The 23327-nt window shown below is 33.8% G+C and overlaps 1 protein-coding gene across 1 annotated transcript in view; it reads left to right on the forward strand.

The window, feature by feature from the left end:
- Nucleotides 1-23327, forward strand: part of LOC150101694 (HAUS augmin-like complex subunit 3) — a 203207-nt gene that overhangs the window by 120178 nt on the left and 59702 nt on the right. Inside the window, exon 8 of the mRNA XM_090400697.1 lies at nucleotides 5889-6017. Within this exon, the coding sequence (XP_090256823.1) occupies nucleotides 5889-6017 (129 nt within the window). The remainder of the gene's footprint in view (nucleotides 1-5888; nucleotides 6018-23327) is intronic.

Genomic DNA, 23327 nt, shown 5'->3' on the forward strand with positions numbered 1-23327 from the left:
ATCATGAGAGAAGGTCACTACACAGACCGGTTTCAACATTTATTGAGGTCTCATCAGTGAGGAGGTAGACTTAGTTAATAAAGTTTTTAGCGAATAGAACATATGAGAACTATGAGAATTGCCAAGAAGGTGTCCTAATAAATTACTAATTATATGAAGAGCCAAAGGCTTCAATTGGGCGGCAGGAATTGAATTCTTATTCGGCTAAGAAACAATATGAGACGTAATATCCCTTAACTTAAGTTCATGTCACCGAATTGAAGCCTTTGGCTCTTCATATAATTAGTTATTTATTAGGACACCTTCTTGGCAATTCTAATAGAAGGGATGTAAGTTCTGTTCGCTACAAACTTGGTATTAGCTAATTCTACCTACTCACTGATGAGACCTCAATAAAGGTTGAAACCGGTCTGGGTAGTGACCTTCTCTCATGATGTAGAATAGTAATGCAGCTCCTAGGAGCTAAGTTCACATTATGGGTAAATTCCAAGAATAGTGATCGCAGCTTGCTCCACCCTTACTATGAGTTGCCTCAGTTCGCACTACCTAATGGGTGAGGTGTTGCACTATTCAGGTATTTGCTTACGCTTAGAATCGCCGAACTTTATATAGTATCTATATTCGGCTAAGAAACAGTATGGGATGTAGTATCCCTTAACCTAAATATCAAATGTTTTATGTTTGAAATATCATCATCAAATTCCTGCCATGTATCCTCAAGGGGTATACAGGATATGATAGTACTACATGAAAAAAATTACATCATTACTAACTTCCTATCTACAATTTTCCTCCAAATCAGTCTGTACTTGTCAAGGCTCCAACATTATCAGATCTTATATTTCTATTGTCTAAGGCACTTTGTACCATATCAATCCACCTATATCTTAGTCTTCCTCTGGGTGGTTTTCCGGCCAACCTGGCAGAGAACACTTGTTATGCTAATCTTTCCTCTCCCATTCTGTTTAAGTGACCATACCACCTGAGATTAGCACTGCTAACACATTCCTGGATGCTGACAATGTCAAGTTCTTTCCTAATATCCTCATTTTTAATATGATATTGCCATTGATGCCATCTGTTCAGGACTCTCATATCTGCGGTCTCTAGTCTTTGGTCAAGTGTTTTACTTCTGACCCAGCTCTCAGATCCATAAGTTTAAACTGGTTTGAACACTGTCTTGTATACAGCTAATTTAGTGTTCCGACTAATTTCTCTCTTATTCCATATGAATGTATTCAATTGACGGAATAGTGATTTAACTTCATCAACTGTGAAAAGATTAATTAAAAAATTCAAGGAAACTGGATCAATTAGTGATCTTATACACTCTGGCCGTCCTTCAACAAGTCGTTCAACAGAAAACATCGAAGCAGTTCGTGAGAGTGTTGCTGAGAGTCCAGGAAAATCAGTTCGGCACCATGGTCTTGAATTGGGCATTTCGAGAAGCTCTCTACAGTGTATTCTCACGAAAGTTTTGCATCTTTATGCTTACAAAGTTCAATTGACTCAAGAACTGAAGCCTACTGACCACACACAGCGAAGAGAGTTCGTTGAATGGATTATGGAACAACAACAAGTGGATGCTTATTTTTCGAACAAAATCATCTTCAGCAATGACACTCATTTTTATCTTGATGGCTTCATTAATTGACAAAATTGTCGCATTTGGGGTTCAGAAAATCCACGATTTTCTGAACCCCAAATTTTGTGCCTAAATTGCAAGATATGGATGTGGATGACATGTGGTTTCAACAAGACAGTGCCACATGTCATACAGCCCGAGAAACAATTCAATTACTGCATGCGTCATTTCCTGGTCGTGTAATTTCCCGATTTGGTGATCAGAATTGGCCGCCCAGATCATGTGACTTAACACTGTTGGACTTTTTTCTTTGGGGTTTTTTGAAGTCAAAGGTTTATGCCAACAAGCCCACACCCACACCTTGAAGGAGGAAATTGAGTGCTGTATCGATGAAATTCAGCCACATTTATGCAAAACGGTCATGGAAAATTTCGACAAAAGAGTGCGTATGTGCCAGCAAAGCCATGGAGGCCATTTACCCGATATGCTATTCCATGCATAATCCTATACTGTATACTTTATGAATCAATAAGAAATTTCAATTTTTAATTAAAAACCTATGTTTTCTATCAAAATTACTTCTTGCGTGAATTTTGGGACACCCTGTGTATGGGTACTGTGAGAGCTCTATTCCAATCATCGGGAATTCGTCCCTCTGTCCAGGCTTTCTGAACTATGCAGTGCAGCCACTGTAAGACTTTTATACCACCATACTTCAGCATTTCTGCTTGAATATCGTCTACTCCTACCTTTCCACATTTTAAGCCTTTGATGGCTTTTTCTACTTCAAGTATGGATATGTATTCCTGACTGCATGCCTGGTCAGTGTTTTTTACTACAGTGTTGTTATCACTGCTTGTTTCATTTAGCAGTTTTTCAAAGTAATTACTCCATACTTCAAGGATATCTTTTTCTCCCATTTTCATGTCATCTTTATCATCTCTAATTCCTTTTACAGCACTCTTTCCTCCATTCTTAAGCTTCTTCAACAACCTCCAGAATATTTTGCCACCTTCTTGATATTTATTTTCTATATTCTTGCCAAAGTCCTCCCATGACTTATTTAGCTATTTTTACACAGTGTTTAGCATTCTTGCATTTGTCTCTGTATTCTCTAATAGCACAAGCTGACTTATTTATCAGGAACTTTTGATATGCTTCCTTCTTTTCCTTCACTGCCTCTTTAACCTCCTGTGTCCACCATGGAGTTCTGATTTTTCTATCCTTGCAGACAACTTCACCACACGCCTCTCTGGCAGAATTAATCAATGTTTTCTTCAGAGTTTGCCACCGAATCTCCAAGGGTTGATTCCTGTTCTCAAACTCTTTCATTTTTTCTTCAATAATCTTTGTGTATTTTTGTCTACAGTTCACATCTGAGAGCTGCTCAACTTTTATTCGCTTTAAAACTTTCTTGCATGTTATTCTTTTCGATATGAAATTCAGTTTTATCCTGCTCTAGACTAAATAGTGATCACTTCCAATTTCAAATCCTCTGTACACTCTGGTGTCCTGCACCAGGGAGAAAACATCACTATCAACAATAACATAGTCAATGAGACTTTTCTTATTCTTTGCCTCTTCTCTCCATGTGAATTTGTGCACATTTTTATGTTGGAACATGGTGTTAGTAATAACCAGTCCATGTCCTGAGCAGAAATCCAACAAATATATGCCATTATTATTAGGTTTGCTCTTTTCTCCAAATTTTCCCAAAATATTTTTGTATGTCTGACAATCATTTCCTACTCTGCTATTTAGATCCCTAACAAGGACCAACTTTTCATTTTTCATTGTGTCAGTTGCTTCCTCTAAAGCCTAAAAAAATTCCTCCACTTATACCTTAGTAGAACCTTCTGTGGGACCAATGGCACAAATAAGTCTCATTGTCCAGTTTCCCATTCTCATATTTGACCACATTACTCTACTTGAGACTGCCTGCCATTCAAGAAGATTAGCCTCGTATTTTGTGTTGAATACTATGGCTACTCCTTCTTTTCCTTGATTGTCATTGTCTGAATATAACATTTTATATTTATTGCTCAGAAAAATCTCACCAGTTTTTGTCTTTTTTGTTTCAGCCACCCCTATTATGTTGATCTGGTACTTATCTAATTCCTGAGCTAGCTCCATTTCTTTGCCATTCAGGCTTCTTATGTTGATAGTACCAATCTTTAACTCTGGTAATGTTGAGTTGGGGTGTGTTTTCAGATTTGTTCCAGTAGCTGACTTTTCGCTGTTCGCCCTGGTTCCCTGGGGAAAACAACGGGGGCCTTGTTTAACCAGGCGACGCTCCAGCCGGCATGAAATTTTGTCATGTTGTACCATCATTCTATATTTTGGTTTAACCAATAAGAATTCAATTTGGTAGGCTAAATCCCAAATTGCCAGCCCATCCTCGTCCGTTCAGTATCCAAGTAGATACCCAACAGGGTGCACCACGAGAAGGTGAGGATTGGACATTAGGTCAGAAGCCCTGGTCGGTTCTCCGCATTCCTTTAAAGTCTATGTGGAGGTCTCCTCTCAGTTATACAGCTTTGACCCTTAAGCACTCCTGTTTGAAATATTGATTTTTTAATTTTAGGTTCGAAAAAGTAGGGTTCCTCTTTTCCTTTTTCATTGTGTCAGTTGCTTTCATTGTGTCAGTCATGGAAAAATATGGTATGCCTATTGTTTATTGTATTCGCTTAATGGGATTTTGCTTAGCACACCTTCATTGATGGATTAATTAATTGTGTTAAGTGAGGTTTTCCTGTAACTCTTTCTATCATCAAAAGCACTTCACCTCCCTTTTTTTTTTTATGCTATCTGTGTAACATTATGCAGTTACATAATCAAATTACAACTTCTGTAATTCAGTCAATAATGATGATTTCCTTGGGTTAAAAAGAAAGAATATGAATTTCGTCTATGATGTGAAGAATCAATCACTATGAAAAACTTGGAATGATCACAGGAACAGTTTGTTATAGTAGATAGTGTGTTATAGTAAATTTGTTTTTGTATAGCCTTGTACCTCTGGGATTTGGTCAACTTTTTAGTATTTTGTCAATAGTCAAAGTCGACTATAATGGTTTTTCATCTGAACTTAATTAACCAGTCTCGTATTAGTGTTTTCCTCCTGCAAAAGCATGTGATCTTTCAAATAACACAGGCAATTACCAGATATAATATTCTAGCCTCAGTCTTAGTTGCTCCAGCCACAACTCCAAACATCCTAACTCAGTGCCATGCATATTTCAAAACTTTCATGACTTACACATTTAACAAAATATATGCGTTTGTGATTAACAAAATATTACTTTTTATGCCATGTAATTTTATTTACATGGCATAATAAGTTGTTCAAACAGATCGAAGAAACAGCAATGGGCAATCCTATATCATCACCCTTGGCTGATTATTTTATGAAGCATCTAGAAAAACAACTCTTTGGCATTATATTTCCTCAGCTTTGTTATATGATTAAGTTTTGTCGATGAGTTCGATCCGACTCTGAGTCAAAATTACTTCAGTTCCTGGAGAAAATAAACACCTTGTGTTTATTTTCTCCAGGAAGTATAAGATCTGATAATGGAACATTGACAAATAACAGGCTAATCTGTAGGAAAAATTGTTGATAGTAACGATGTAACTTTTCATGTACTATCATAAGATCCTGTACACCCTCCCCCGAGGGCATATGTCAGGAATTTGATGATGATAAGATAACACATTTTGATGCTTTTTTTTTTTTTTTTTTTTTACATGGTTGTGCCTATTGCAATTCTGTTAAATTTCAGGTTCTACCAATACCTGACTTCTCGCTGTTTATAAAAGCAGCAAAATGTCTTATTTAAAGCTGCTTGTAATCCAAACTAGTGTGACATCAAGGTACATATCTGGTACATTATGATAAGGTGAAGATTGAACAGTGTGAGCAAAGACAAGTTGGTTCTCCACATTCTTTTATAGGCTATGGGGTAGGGTGTCTCCTCCCATTTTACTAGCTTAAGTGATGCTGATTTTACTTTCATTGAATACCATAATACCTTGCCTATCCTTATTAAAATGTATTCCAGGAAAGGGCAATTAAAAAATTTCTGTGAAATTATTTCATTACTAAAATTGAGCTTAAAAATATGCTTTAGAAATGTTGTTGTTGGTGTTGGTAAAGCATTGGTATTTTAAACATTTTTCTTTTGGTACATCTTTATATGAAAAGTACTTGTTAATTTTTATAAAAATGCATCAAAATCTAAGAAATAATTAGAATTAAATATACCATATATAAAAACATTTATTTGCTGCTTATCTTTTACAGACTTCAAACTGTTGATCAATCCAGAATAAAATGGTTACAGAAAGAACTTGAAACCAAGGGGAAGATCAAATTCCTTGAAAATATACTCACTGGCAATATCATTGTACCATCATCATCCATAGAAATCAGGTAATATGTGCTATTCTTTAAGGGACTGTCTGTCAATCTTTTAGTCTGCCCTCTGCAAAAGCAATACTTTGTTGTTGTTGTTTTTTTTTTTTTTTCACTTTCATTTGATTCTCGCCATAATAAACTTGTAGGTAGTACAGAAATATCTTGTTATAGTATAAATTAAAGATGCTATGAATATAATCTCTTGGCATTTTTAATTTATAACATAACCAAGTGAACAAACTTTCAACATTTCGTTATAGTGAATTTCTTTTAGCTTAGCATATATAGCACTCTGGCCAGGATTTTTCAATAGCTGTTATAATGACAGTTGACTGTATTTTGGTATATTGCCTATTTATTGCTTTGTATTCTTTATAAACTGTATAATCCTATAGACACTCTTTTATGATTATAGGATTGGAAGGTTTGCTTAATATGGAAATGGTAAATAACTAGAAAAGAATTCAGGTAACTAAGAAAAGTGTTAGAGTAGGAAAAGTAAACTCAAAATAAGTGGTCTCTCTCTCTCTCTCTCTCATTTTTTTTTTTTTTTTTAAATTTTGAAGGAAGCATACTTTACAAATAAGAGATAATTGTCTATATTAATGTTTTACAAACAGGACACCATAAAGTTTTAGGAACTGTTTTTTTAAGGTAAATTGAAAATAACTTTTTATCATCATCATCATCAAATTCCTGCCATGTACCCTCAAGGGGATGTACAGGATATGATAGTACTACATGAAAAATTTACATCATTACTAACTTCCTATCTACAATTTTCCTCCAAATCAGTCTGTTACTTGTCAAGACTCCAACATTACCAGATATGTATGTATAACCACGCTCTGCTAATAATTTTGCCGGCATGGTTGGCCGAGTGGTTATCATATCTGCTCTCCAGCCAAAAGGCTGCTGGTTCCAATCCCACTATGGACATGGATGTTTGTGATTATCTGTGAAAATACTAGTGGTGGTGGTGGTAGGTAGATGGCGTTGGTGTAAACGATGATGTGGTAGTTGCGGTTCATTGTAGTTGGTGGAGACAGAGAGTGGGTGGCCTCCTTCGACGAGTCTTTGGACTCACTGGAGGTGTCACATAATGATAATTGTAAAAATTATCATTATGTGACAAGTTAAAAATTGTAATACTAAATTTATACAGACATCAAGAGATGAATACAAGTTACCTTTGACTTCTACAATTACACAAGGTTCTCAAACCATTAGCATCCAGACACTTATTATTATGGCGAACTACTACTGCTTGGGCAATGTTGGCCAAAGTGTCCAATGGGATTGTTGTTCATGCCGTTTCAGTTTCTTTCCGAAGGGCTATCAACATAGCTGGTTTTTTATGATACACTACATCCTTTAAAGTCCCCCATAGGTAGAAGTCCAAGGGTGTTAAATCAGTAGAATGTGAGGGAGATGCAACTGCACCTCTTCATCCTATCCATTGTCCCTGCAAACTCTCATCGAGGTAAGTTCTCATGTCTCAGTGGTAGTGTGGGGTGGTGTGCCATCTTGTTGGAAGAGAAATTGATCATTCCCATAAAGTGCATGAATGACAGGTAAAATGTATGTGCATAGAATGTCTAGATACACTTGACCAGTAATAGTACCTTCAGAAAAGGATTATATATTTGGTTTAATCCTTTATTCAAAGCCTGAAGTATTTTCAGGACTGGGGCAACTCGTGGTAGAGGTGGTATAAGTTCTGATCACTTGCCTTAGTGTCCCATAATGCAAAGCACATATCTTTATTGGTATGTATACTGCTATGCATTATGGAACTTATACCACCTTTACCACGAGTTGCCCCAGTCCCGAAAATACTTCAACGCAAACTTTGTTTGCTACACTTGGATAAAGGATTAAACCAAATATATAATTGGTAGCATAGCTAAGTGAAAAAATTCCATCTTCAAAAAAGAATGGTCCTATTAAACCCCTACTGACTGCCTTGTCTACATAAATGCCCAGATTTTCTTGAGCCTAGTAAATAGTTATGCCGATTCACTTCCATTAAGCTTAAATTCTGCTTCATCAGACCAAACTATCTTCCTCACAAACTCTTCATCTACTATGTGTTGAAACCACTCACAATACTGCATTCTTCAGTCAGGATCATCTTCATTCATTGCATGTAATAATCTTGGGATGTAAAATTTCCATTTAGTGCTTTAAGAATGCACCATATGCATGCACTGCTAACTCCTGTCTCACTTGCACATTGTGTGGTAGACTTCTGTGGCAAGCATGTAAACTGTTTCAATACCATAGCTGAGGAAGCAGGACTTGTTGCTGTGCGAGTCCTCCCAGATCTTCCCTTGTGCGTATCACACATTGTACCATAGGTCTCAAACTTATCACTAATGCGTGCAATTGTCAGGCTTGTTGGAAACTCAGGCCTCCATTCTCATTGAACTTCAACATTCTCAAATTTGAAATACCACTTTAAAATGGTCTTGCATTCCTCGAATGACAATCATGCCCTGGCCGTTTTGTTTGACTGTCCTACCGTTCACGTGTCGATGCTAGTATTCATGTGAGTAACGACATCTTTTGAGCGAATGCTACACATTGCTACCATAATTCAATCCAACTTCGAAAAAAGTCCATAGATGACATCTGTTAAAGTGTGTATACATTTTTTTGATGGACCCTATATATATATATGGTGTGTGTTTGTGTTATCATTATTCAGTTTCAGAATTTAGGTTGTTATGACCAAATGTTCTAGGCTCAGAATCACAGTTGGTCCCTTTAAAAGATAGTCTAGCATTCTCTTTCTCTTTTTTTTACCTGGTTGGTTTATTCTTGTAGAAAGGCTTAAACCTACTAAATAACTTAAGGAAATTACCATGTACAATAGACTATACATTAAATTAAACTTTAATATATTTCCAATATTTTGGCAACGTCATGTTGCCATCTTCAAAGGAACTTACAATAAAGACGCGTGCAGGCACTAAACACAGTAAATGAGAAACGAAGCCATGGGTGCCCTGTGTTGTACCACCTTACCCCAGTCCTGAGATACTTTCATGTGCAAACTTTGTTTGCTCACACTTGGATAAAGGATTAAACTAAATTTATTATAGTCTAACTAAGTGAAAAATAAACTTTTAACATCTGCTATAATTATAAGAGTGACATTTTACCGTTTCTCCTTTCACACGAGAAAAAGAAATAAGACAATAATGTTGATTCTTTTGAACTTCATTGTAGCACAAATTTTTATTACAAAACTTTATGTGTGTGTGTGTGTATAAGCAAAAGTATCATTTGCTTTAAAACTGGAGCATGATATCTGAATTAGCAGAAAATATATACATATCAATTTAAATCATAACCATTTATTTCATTTTGTAATGACCAATTATACAGGGAAACTAAGAAGGTGAAAGTGCAAAGAATAGCAGATTATGATATAAAGGAAAAAAATTTAGTGATATGATTAAAGAATTTCATATTATTCTCTATAAAGCAAAGTCACCCAAGCACGTTCTTCAGGAAATCTGTGAAGTATTCTCTGAAATATGATTTTGAACAAAAATAACATAATCTGGAATGTTGGCAGCTGATTTTTTTTTAAATAATATTTCAAATAATTATCATGAATTAATTTCTTCAAGAACAAAGAAAATGTTTTGTCAAGTAAGCGATTAGAAAAAATTAGTGCAAAAAAAATAATAATAATGAAATTGGTTCCAAGGTAAAGGTAATATTTAAGTGAAGAAACTATGCAAGGATTTTCATTTTGTCCAGGCACTAAAATTGTATTGTACAATAAAAAGAGAAAACAAAATTAAATATTAAACGTGTGGACAGACTTATGTGTTCGTCGAACATGTTGTTTATTATTTTAACAGTATAATAGAACACAGAAACTAAGTAAATAATTAATTTATTGACTTGATGCTGATATTTCGCTGGTATTATAACCAGCATCTTCAGAGCACAAAAACACTGTTTGTCAGCATCAAGTCAATAAATTATTTACTTAGTTTCTGTGTTCTATTATACCGTTAAAATAATAAACAACAAAATTAAATATTATTTCTATATTTTTAGTTTATCCAATATAACTAAAATCTGGTTAACCCAGCATAGAACAAGGAACTGTATTTCTTGTTATAGGCAACTGAGATGCAGCTTTTAACATGAGATAATCTGATTAAGTGTCCTCTTCAATGTGACAGATAATCACACCTTCTAAATGACATGACAGCTAAATTGCACTTCTTACATGTTATTTCAACAGGTCGTCTGAATCGTATCCAGATTTAGCTGGACATCTATTGACATCCTGGCTGATTGGGGGGTTTAAGGCACTTCTAATTGTATCAATCCGACTAGATGTTGGTCTTTCTCTGTGTCATTTTTCTACTATAATATCAAACATTGCTTGTTAATCTTTCCTCTTCCATTCTGCTTAACTGACCCATACCACCTCTGCTCACACATTCCTCCTTCTACCTGTTGCTTTAAGCTTCAGCTTGTTGTGTCTCAAATACTTTAATGCAGGCAGTCTGTCCATTGCTTTTTTGGTCTAATTAGTTTTTTTTTTCATATTTGGTTTCCAGTAACTTGCCAGTTTAATTATTCGCTTTGGGTCCATCTTATTAGCATGTTGATTCCATTCCAATCTCTCTCTCTCTCTCTCTCTCTCTCTTTTTTTTTTTTTTTTTTCCATGCATTTATAGGTTGTAATGGACATTCTTCGTAAATATTTTCATTTTTTTTACTCTATTGAATTTTGTTTTATTAGTATCACATGGACATAATTGGCATTGCTAATACAAAGAAGACAAAAACTGATGCGATCTTACTAAATAATAAGTAAAGGATGTTATATTTGGGTGATAAGAATCAATGAAAGGAACATGTAGCAATGACAATCAAAGCCAAACATGAAGATAAACTTCTAGAATAGAGGGCAGTTTCAAGTAGAGTTATGTGGACAAGCTTCAAAATGGGGAAATGGACAGTATAATTATTTGTGCCTATGATCCCACAGAAGGTTCTCGTAAGGAAGAAGTGGGGCAGTTTTTTAAGTCATTAAAGCAGGCAGCTGACATTGGTGGAATTAATTTCCTACTCTGCTGTTTAGATTTCCAAAATGGAAAAAGTGGTTCTTGTTGGAGATCCAAACAGCAGAGCAGGAAATGAATCCCACCAGGTATATGAAAATATGTACCTGGAAAACAACCCTCATCTTTCAGCGTTTAATTCATATTATCTCCTAACATAATTAAATTTTTACTTCTTAAAAGGGACCTTTTTATCCTGTCAGAGTATATATTTATAATCTTATTAGGATTTCTCACATCTTGAATCTTAAAATTCAAAGGAGAAAATTGGTCTAAAATTCTATATGGATTTGATGTTTTCCTTTCTAATTTCTTTATCCTTTTTATACTAGATTTATCATCCAACAATAATAAATCTCCTACTGCAAAAGACATACTTTTTGAAACAATTAATATACTGATTAAAATCCTAGTTTTCTGTGAACTTAATTTACTTATTTCACCTACTAACCTATAAGTAGTGGAAAATTTATCTACCACTGTTTCCAGGTGCTCATTTATGTCATTGTATCCTGTATTAGAAATGACTGAACAAGTTCATTAGAAAAGATTGGATCAAAACCATATAAAGCAAAAGATGATTTTTCTTTGATAGTGAAATATAAAGCAGAGCTACATGCAGGTAACGCATGAGAAAAATGTGTGTCCCCCAATCATTCGTTTTAGTGTTCACCAGATTGGAAAGTATTTGCTTTATATTTTTACTCAACCTTTCACACATACCATTACACTGTGGGTGGTAAGGTATAGTAAAAATCTTAACATTGAGAGTGATTTAAAGTACTTCAGTACTTCTGAACTCGTAACAGCAGTTCAGATATAAAATTTGCTCCTTGATCTGAAAATAATTTCAGATCAAGGAGCAAATAGTCTTTGCAGTTTGATCTTTTATTGAGACTGTTTCAGGAAATTTAGTTAGCATATCTATAGCTACTAGAATATACTTATTGCCCTTTTTAGTAGTTGGTAGTAGAACTACTACATCAATATTGACAGCCTGAAAAGGCCTTGTTGGAAATGAAGCTTTACCTCTGAAAGGGGATCTTAATTGGCACTTATGACATGATTTTACATATGCAAATATGTCACTCTTCATACCTTCCCAGATGTAATGATCCTTTATTCTTTCCCAAGTTCTAGAAAATCCTTGGTGTCCTGCCAAGTCAGAATCATGGAACATATGCATAATCCAAGGAATCATTTGAGTTGGTGCCAATATTTTCACTTTCAACCTTCCTTCTTCCATTTGTCTAGATAAGAGTAATCATCTTTATCTAAATATAAGTTTTCCAGGTTTAAAAATGTATCTAATTTTGTTTCACCCCTCAGTACTGCTTCATAAGTTTTGAGTACAGGATCATCTTTCTGAGCTTGAACAATCCATCCTTTTCCTAAATTTATGAACTAGGTTCCTTATTCATCTTACAAATAACATGAACTTCGGACTTTTCTTCATCTTGATTCAAATAGTTCTCCCTAGATGATTTATCATCATCAGACCCTAAAAATCTAGATAGGTAATCTGCTACTACATTTCTTTTTCCTGGAATATATTTCTGCATTTCCAGTGCCCACCTAGTTATATGGTGATTTTTATCTTTCATTGTATTTAGGAATGACAAAGGCTGATGATTAGATCTTATTTTAATAGGCTGCCCTAACAACAAGTATCTAAATTTTCTCAAAGGAAAAATTATCACTAGTGCTTCCTTCTCTAAGATCGACTAGTTCAATTCGGGACCTGATAATTTCTTACTAATAAAAGCTACTGGTTTAAAATCTCATTTCTGTTCTAATGAAGCAGCAATGCTGTTGTTTGATGCATCAGCAGATATTTAGGATAAATGTGAACTGGAACTTTAGTTAATGCCAGTTTTAGGTTGTCAAATGCTTCTTGCTGGGCTTTATCCCAACAATCTGACATCTTTCTTTTTCAAGTACACTATAGGTCTCAACAGCTGTGAACAATTAGGAATACATTTTCTATAGAAATTTACCATGCCAATGAATCTATGACCTTGCCTAACTATTTTTGGATGATTAGCTAATAATATGCCTTCTACATTTGATGAGGTGGCATAATTCCTTTGTTGCTGATTTTATGACCTAAATTCTCAACTTCTTTTAAGAAAAATTGGCATTTAAAGCACCATCTAATTCTTTAAAACATTTCACGGGATTTTACAGTGTCTATCTAGACTGTCTGATAAGACCAAATTCATTAAAGACTGGAATGACATGCCAGAATTTCTTTTACCTTGTGGTAATCTACATGGCTGATATTTCCAGTAGTAAATGCAAAGTATTTTCTTTCTTCTAAGGCAGTGTTTCTCAAACTTCAGATATCCATGTACCCCTTCTTAAATTTTCATTATTACCAAGTACTTATAATTAATTAATTAAAAAAATTAATTCATTAATTAATTAATTAATTTAAAATATTAATTAAAATTAAATATCTATTTTATTTAAATTTATATGTTCATGTAAACAAAAAATATGATTTATTTTTAAATTTTGGTTCTCTAGAGATGTCAGGCGACACACACGCTTATCAATTTCATTTGATCCAGATGCAATATCAACATTTTATTGTTGCTTACAGCTACTTGTATTTGCTATATTGCTCTCTTTTGGGGGTTTTATAAATCCAATCTTTAGCCAATGAGCCATACGTAAGAATTTGAAAGCTAAAAAAAATACTTTATTTACTTGAATATAACTCTAACTTTTTTCCCAAAATTAAAGCTAAAAAGTCGTGTTGCGAGATATGTGCGGGAATTTTCAGAAACTAAAGTTTTCAGGAAAAAAATGAAAATGGTGCAATTTACCAAGAAGCTCCTACTCGCTATCACTACTTTTGGCATCGAGAACAGTTTCTTTGTGTGCATCATCAAGGTCATCTTCTTTCCCATTATTTCAAGCAAAAATTACCAGTAATTTACAAGACTTGAGATATAGAGCAGTGAAGAACTGCATATGATTGGTGTGGTATTAACAAAAGATCATGCGAACCAAAGACAAATTAGCATTTCAACAGTTGAGTTGAAATGCTAATTCCCTTCAACCGAATTCTATAATATCTGAAACACATTCACTATGTGTTTCTTAGTTTTAACACATTAACGACGGGAGGTGGTGTCAAGCAAAACTATATGTTCCACCGGCAACATGTGGTTTTGCTTGGTCTATACAGCTGTTTCTGTTGGAGAGGGGATGTGATTCATTAGTTAGTGCCGTTTTATCCTAGTTGTCTCTAATTGCACTGTTTGTTGAAAAATATAATGACTCCTTTAATTATGCATAGCCAAAAATTGCCATGTACCCCCTAACGACCTTTCGCCCCCCCCCCTTCCCCGGGGGGGGGATGCATACCACACTTTGAGAAACACTGTTCTAAGGGATCTGAAAGTAGCCAAAATTTAAATCTAACTTTGTAAAATATTGTGCTCCTTCCAAACATTAATAATTCCTCAATCTTAAACACAGTGGGGGAATTAATAGGCTTTTTAGAGAATTTAATTTCTCAATTATTCCTGCAGCAGTTTCTGAAAATGCTCCATATACTTCAATGGAGTTTGATATTGCCTAATGTAAATAGGAGATTGAGTATAAATCTTCACTGAGTGTTCTACTGAATTAGTGCAAGACATTGAATTGATATCCTCTGTGCAAACACCAGAGAAAAATTCAAAGCCAAATTTAAAGAATTTCAGAATCCTATTCCTTTCTTCATTAGTATTTGCTAATTTCATTGAATTCTCCACTGGGTTCTCTTTTATTACCTCAATGTTTTCCCTCTCATCCTTTTTTCGAGTCTCATTTTTAAACACTTGATCATTATCATCAGTGTTTTTAAAAACTTCTGGAAACTGCTCTAATTTTGCTTTGTCATCTCATGCCCTGTCTAAACAATATTCTAGTCCACACAAGGACACCATCAACAAAATTACATGCAAAAGCATGAGATTTCAGAAAATCAATTCTAAATATTACTTGTACTTTTGGATTAGAGGATTTTGGAAAAACTATCAATGGATGACAAATTTTCAAAGGAAAACAAAGGATTGAAATAAAAGCATTTATTTGCTTATCAACTGAATTATCTGATTCAAATATTCCCTTTTGCTTAATTGGGTAACTTCAAACTGAAATGTCATTTGGAATTAGAGTTTTAATTTTTAAACAAACTATAAGAAATGAATAAAATATGTACACTTATGTCTAGTAAGATTTCACCATGCACATTTTCAATAAATCCTTGTAGTAGAACTGTAAGGATTATCTCCATCAGTATAAGAAGCTAATGCTACATCACTCTCTTTCAGTATTTGAGCTGCCTTTAGCTTTACCCATGTCTGATGAGTAGTTTGACATTTCTGTCCTTGCCAATATGTTATTGAAATCATTATTTCTAATTTTTTCTATATTCTCAGATATCTTATGCTGGAAACAAAGTTTATCCCTAACACAACAGTCTTTAACAGCAAAATGACCAGGTTTACTGCATCTAAAACATTTTGGACCATAGAAACATCTCTCTTTTGAGATGTTTTATTCCTGTTTCATCAAATTTGCAAGAGAAAGATTGATTATCTGTAGGAGGATTCTTGAATAGTTAAATCAGATAGCATCTTAAACAGATGTTCCTGTCGTTTCACAGTTGGTCTCTGCTATCTTTCTATCTCTTCACTAAGAAATATTTGGTCGATTGGTAGAGCCTCTGCTACTAATGACCCAGTTAAGTAAGTTTGAGCGCGGTTAGTAGCTGGAAGGGGACCAATCATTCATTGCTGTTGGCACTCTCCCTCGATGAGTCTTTGGACTCCCTGGAGGTGTCAAATAATAATAATAAAAGTCCCAAAGCATCTGACTTTAATTTGGACTCTGATTCTGGAACATCTTTAGCAAAATTCTTAATATATTTTAATTTTTGAAACTTCCCTTCTCTCACTTTATCTGCAGCCACTGTGTTAGGAATATAAGTTTCATTATACTGAAAAGAGTTTACCTGTTTAGTGTTTGTGGAATGAAATATATCTCTATGTTTCACCTCCTTTTCCCTAACAAGTTGAAAATATTGTTCAAGATTTTTAACCTTTTTCTTGTAAGCTGTTTCAAATTATCTTTAAGGCCATGCCTAAACTGATGAACAGCAACCATTCTAAAGATATGTCTTCAGATGAAACATTAAATTTATGCAGTGCTCAAAATATTGTGGTAATACTCTGAAACAGACTCCTATTACCTTGAATGCACTGATAAATTTTCCAAATGTTAGGCCCTAATTCTCCTGCATTTGAAAATTCTGATAGCAGTAAACTTTTAAAGATTGCATAATTGTCAGTGTCTCTTAATAAAGGAGATGTGTTTAAGAACATTTTGGCTTTGCCCAATTTATTACAAAGTATAATTAACAAATGGAAATCTGACCATTTTCCTAAATCTAATTTTTTCTGCATATCTAAAAAAAATATTTCTTTGCTCTAATTACAATCACATGAGAAAAAAAGTATTATTAAATTTGGATAAACTAACTTAAAAAATTCCTCATCCTTAATTGAAGAAACTTCACTACTAGAATTACTCTCTCCTGTAGCCATTTTACTTGAATTAAAATTACACTTTCTAGAGTCTAAAATAAAGTCGTCACAACCAATCCTGTCGGCTGTGCCATGTCATCCATTCCAGTTATTTTAAAATTCTGTTCAGCTGCGGCATTTATATTATATATCTGTAAAGCAGTTGTTTTTACACCTAGTGTTAAGTAATGTGCACATTACTTAACACTCGGTGTAAAAAGTGCTGGAGAAGAGTTCAGTCGGATTGGTGCAATAACTTTTGACTCTATTTCTTTTAGAATCCGAAAAATTGACTCAAGACCAAATAAAAAGATATATACATTTAATGAAACTAAAACATTATATACATTTTAAATAAAATTAAATAACTATATTTAATTTAAATAAATATAAATATAAATAAAAATAAGTCTACACTTTAGAGATTTTCTTATCTTAAAAAAATGAAATCATTCATTCTCTGACTCATTGTATTACTGGATTGTTTAACATATACTTAGTCATATCTACCAGGCTGAACATTTTGTTTTCACAATAAATTTCTACAAACAACAAGTGTTCATTCAAATCAGTTTCTTTGTTAGGTCTTTTCTGAAAATATAGAACTACCTCTTCATTTCCACAAAATCCTTTTTTTTTTACATACATTTTTTTTTGTCATCTTCCTGTTTCATTGGAGCATAAATGATGTTACCTCATGCAGTTCAGTGTAATGCACAAATCACAAATTTATTTACCCGAAAAAAAAAAAAAAAGAAAAAAAAATTAAACAGAGATGTTAATTTCAATAATATACTAACATAGAGAAACAATTATAAAAAGATTCATAATTGTATATTATGATTATTTTTACACATCCATGCCCAATGTGGTATTAAAATCTGCAACAACTTGTTGGTTGGAGAGGAGTACAGTAACTCAGCCAACTAGGTTGACAGTATACCACAATTATCAGGGAACCAATTGCTTACATAGCAAGAAAAAATATATTTAACAAAATGTTGGGCCATTTCCAACAGCAAGTAGTCACTTTCAAGACACCTAGCAGCTATTTGGTTCAAGCTAGTTTGCTGAAAGTGACTCTTTGCTTTTGAAAGTTATAAGTTCGAAATAAAGTTTTGAAAAGTCTGAAATGTTTCGGAATGCAAAAGAAAAATCCAGAAATGTATATGGATTAAATATTAATAATATATTTCAAAATAAACAGAATGAAAAACATGTAAACTCTCTTTCTGTCTACTGTAAGAGACTACTAAAAAATCTTGATCATATCTTCATAAGCATGGTACTTTTCTAAAGGAAGTTCACTGTAGCATACTTCTTTTCTAAAAAAAAAATGTTCACTCTACTTTCCACTATAACAACCTATTATTGTGGTCCCTATGAGTTTGCTTTATGAGAATTGACTGTGTGTATATATATATATATATATATATAAATACACACACACACACACACACACACATATATATATATATATATATACACACACACAAACTTGTCCTCCTCCTTTTTCATTCCATCAAACTATGTACTTTGGAATAGCCTTATACCATTTTCCTCATGAACTAAGAACTCCGGTTATTCAAAAAACATATCAACAGGTTCCTTCTTTCTTCTTGCACACACAACACTATAAGCTATAAGTTTTTCATTTTATGTGTGGTTGGGGGAAGAGGTTAAAAATTGTGTACGCTATGTGTTATTTGCCACTTGACTCTGCCTTTCAGCACAAATAAAGAAGAAAAAATACTATCTGCTCTTCATCGACACTCTAGTGAACTTTCAACTAAATGCATATCTTTTTCAGTCTATAGGGGAAATTCTATCCATCAACAGTTTGTACCATCATTCCTCCCTTCCAACAATTTGGTCTCATTAAAACACTAATAGTACCAAATCTGGAAATAAATTAAACAAAAAAACAGTTATTAAACTGTGAAGTTGCGCAAGGACATATTTTTCTTTTCACTCTCTTCTTCACTACTTCACTATTATACCCTGCGATAGATCTTGGTTCATGTAATTGCAAGAAATTCCTTCTTTCATATTTATTCCCAGAACTCATAAATTGCAGTTATCTCTCCTCTGTGTTTCCTGTGATAAATTATACAATTATTTCTCTTCACTTCATCTAAATATTACCAGCAGCTTTTCAGTTTTCAGATGTCACTTAAAAAAATAAATAATAATAATTAAAACAACCTTTTCAAGTTTGTACTATACAGAAAAATAGTTGTCCCTTGATACATCAGATAAAACATTTTGAAAAAGGTCACATATTGAATCCAAAGTAACTCATAGAAGAAAAGGCATTCATAATAATATAAAAAAATTGTTCCTTTCTGTCCATATTCAGTTTATTCTGAAAACAGTTGATCATTTATTTTATCCAAAAGAAACAAATTAATCACTGTCAAATTCAGAAAGTATGAAACTTTTGAAACCTTTTGCTTTTTTAAAATCAATTTCTTCATTAAAGTAGCAAACATTCCATTTACCCAACATGACTATTTTGTTATTCTGTATACTAATTTAGTTTATCATCAAGCAACTTAAATTGCCTTATTCATTTCAGTAGAATTGCTAAGTATAATTAATTTACAAAAAAAAAAAAAAAAAAAAGATTTCTCCACACAGAGAGAGAGGAAATGTGAGATCCCACAATTAATGAATATAGATAAATAGCAATTATCTAAGTTGATGAGAAAATTCTCTATACAAAAACCAGTTAGATATACTGATATCTATTTCCATTATTTGTAACCTTTCTCTAAGGTGACAGTGTCTTTTAAATATCATCTACAAGTTGTTTAATTGTTATATGCATATGCAGCATTCACCCTAGGGTAGGGGAAAAAAAAAGTAGATGGCCACCATGGTGAAATGAATAGCTCAGTGTGGTAAGTATTATATTTGGATGTTTCACAAAAAATTCATGGTAATTACAATAAAATACTGTAAGTACTATTATTATCAGTATTAATTTTCACTAACAATTAATTTTATTTAATTAAATAATACTATTGGCAAACGGCTGTTTGTTGATGGTTAATGATTAATGATAGGTTTAAGAGGTGTGGAGGCATCCTTTGGATTGAAAAAAATGTTCAATACTCTACTGAAATAATTTGGATGTTTCACAAAAAAAAAAAAAAAAATTGTAAACATGCTGCAAATAAGTAGGTGACCACTATGTCTGACAAAGTGAATAGCTCAAACATGTAATATTCCCCTAGTGTTCTATCTATCTATTTTTTCTGATATTCCCCTAATATATATATATATATATATGTGTGTGTGTGTGTGTGTGTGTGTGTGTGTGTGTGTGTGTGTGTGTGTGTGTGTGTGTGTGTGTGTGTGTGTGTAAATCAAAAACAATATAACTCTTCAAAATTAAGCACCTCCATAGCACATTTAGAAGAACACCGGTATACTGCACCCTTTGCAATGGGAAAAGGCCTAAGTTCAGTTCTCTTCGTGACAAGAGAAATCTTTGTATGTTTTTTTTTTTTTTTTTTCAGTTGAAAGTGAGTTAGCTGAGCTCATAAAGAGGTAGCAGGGTTTTTGCTCCCTAAAACTTTAGTTTTTCATCCTGCATACAAACAAATCGGCCTTTACAACACGTGCAATTTACACACAAAAATATTAGTAGTGGTGGTGGGCAGTAGATGGCGTTGGTGTAGATGATGATGGTAGTTGCAGTTTTCTGTAGCTGATGGATTAAGTGGCAGAGACAGAGAGTTGTAGAGTAGCTGCCTTCCATCGATGAGCCTTTGGAGGTATGTAATAATATTTTCTTCTGTCTTTGCCAAGAAAGCTGGATATGGATATGCAATGAATTTTAATGTTGAGCAACACTAGGCAAAAAATGAAACTAAAATCATCCAGTTCATTATGAGTATAATGCAGTATAACATTATAATTTTCTCCAAAGAAAGTTTTCTTTCATGCCAATTGGAAATGAAAGCATATAGTATAAATAACTTTTAACAGCCTATTCCATCAAACTATGTACTTTGGAATAGCCTTATACCATTTTCCCCATGAACTAAGAACTCCGGTTATTCAAAAAACATATCAACAGGTTCCCTCTTTCTTCTTGCACACACAACACTATAAGCTATAAATTTTTCGTTTTATGCGTGGTTGGGAGGGGGGTTTAAAAATTCTGTAAACTATGTGTTATTTGCCACTTGACTCTACCTTTCAGTACAAATAAAGAAGAAAAAATACTATCTGCTCTTCATTGACACTCTAGTGAACTAAAGTGGTAATAGCTCAAACAATTGTAAGTAAAAGTGTGCATGACTTTGTTTTAGACATATATTTGACTTGTTAATATATATATATATATATATATATGTATGTATATAAATCAAAAACAATATAAATCTTCCAAAATAAGCACCTCCATAGCGCATTTGGAAGAAACACCGGTATGCTTTATAGAGACAAAAACACATGTTGGAGTAATTACTTTACTTATAATTAAGAAAATAACGCTCGACATTTTGGCCTCTATATCAATGTCATCATCAGGAAAACATGCATATCCACAGGACACAAGTTACATAACACTACACAAAAGTAAGATAAATCTAAATGCTTTGTTAATCGTTTACCCTGTCCTGAACTTCTAGTGAAAAAAATAAATAAATAAACAAATAAAATGAAAGCTAAAATGAAAGAAAGAAAATATTTTAAAAAATTTTAAAAATCTAAATCAATTAAAATAAAGTTTTATAGGAGAACTACATTAAACACATCTCTACAGTCCTCTTATATTAAGGTGTTAGGGTTCTGCCATCATGTTCTAGATGCTATATCAGTTGCAAATGGATCCTCCAGATCCTTGGAATTACTAATCCATCATTCTTGTTTAGATTAGGGTGATGTTTCAGCATCTCACAAAATTCCTTGAACTTTCTTTCAAACAAGGTTTTGGTGCAGTGTAGACACTTGGTGCTTTCCAGTTGTTTCTGTGAAATGTTTGGGGTACATGACTGACAGGCCTGTTTTGCCATCATGGTGGAATTTAATGTGATGTTTATGTTCATCTTTTCTTATTGTGATGGTGCACCCTGTTTACCCTATGTAGGGTAGATTGCAGGTACACTGAATTTTGTAAATCCCTGGGTGGGCAAGGTAGGGAAGGGGATCTTTGAATGAGCTGAATATACTTTTTTAATTTCGCAGGAGGTTTAAAGGTTGCCTTAATGTTTTATTTATGTAGTGTTCTATCTATCTATTTTTTCTGATATTCCCCTAATATATGGTGTGGCTATGGCATTCTTGTAATCTTTTCTGCTTTTAATGGTATTATTGTTGCAGGCCATAAATTCTGGGAGTGTGGCCATAATGTGGCCCATTTATGGGCTCCCAAAAATACACAAAACAAACACACCTCCATGACTGATAGTTGAAGGAATTATCACTTAGCCAAGAAATTAGCAGCTACACTCAAGGAGTGGGTATGTCATTCCCCTCCTACATAAAAAAATACACAACACCTCAAACATAATTAAGAACATCACACTCCATGATGAAGATTTATTTGACTTAACTGCCCTTTTCACTAATGTCCTGATCAATGATACTATTCTTCTCATACAGAACATATTTCTGCCTGATATCATGACCCTCTTTGCCTACTTACATCCCTCTGGATATTTTGTGTGCCAAAGTAATTTCTACCTGCAAAAAGAAGGTGCAGCCATGTGATCACCCCCCCCCATCCTCCATAGCTAACTTTTACATGGAAGACTGAGCAATGAGCTTTAGATTCAACAAGCCCAAAGTCTGCCTTAGTTATGTTGATAATATTTTTACCATTTGGCCCCATGTCTGCAAAACATTAAATATGTTCCTAAGCCACCTGAATAAACAACACTTAAACATATCCAATTTACCGTCAAGATTGAAACAATAACTTTCTTCCTTTTCAGACACACTTGTCACGTGTCTTCCTTCAGACTACTTTTAATTTACAGTCTACCACAAACTTATACGCACACAGGCCAATACATACATAATAATTCATTCTAGCATCGCAACACAAAAACTATGGGTCATCAGCACCCTCAAACATAGTGCCCTAACAATTTGCTCCAATGAGCAGGTGCTGAACAAAGAATATGAAATTATTAGTCAAGCCATACCATACATTAGGGGAATATCAGAAAAAATAGATATAACACTACATAAATGCAACATTAAGGCAAACCTTCAGACTTCCTGCCAAATTAAGAAGTATACGTAGCTCATCCAAAGATCCCCTTCCCTACTTTGTCCACCCAGGGGTGTACAAAATTCAGTGCACCTGCAACCTGCTCTACATAGGGGAAACAGGGTGCAGCATCCCGATAGGAAAAGATTAACATAAACATCACATTAAATTCCTCCACTATGACAAAACAAGCCTGTCAGACCATGTCACAGAATCAACTGGAAACATAAAGTTCCTACACTGCACCAAAACCTTGTTTGAAAGAAAGTTCAAGGTATCCTGTGAGATGCTGAAACATCATCCTAATCTAAACAAGAATGATGGATTAGTAATTCCAAGAATCTGGAGGATCTATTTGCAATCGATATATATCTAGAACACGATGACAGAAAACCTTAATATATAAGAGCAGCGT

This window comes from Typopeltis vanoorti, chromosome 11, assembly GCF_054136105.1.
Source record: "Typopeltis vanoorti isolate ZY-2024b chromosome 11, IOZ_Tvanoo_1.0, whole genome shotgun sequence".
Taxonomy (NCBI): domain Eukaryota; kingdom Metazoa; phylum Arthropoda; class Arachnida; order Uropygi; family Thelyphonidae; genus Typopeltis; species Typopeltis vanoorti.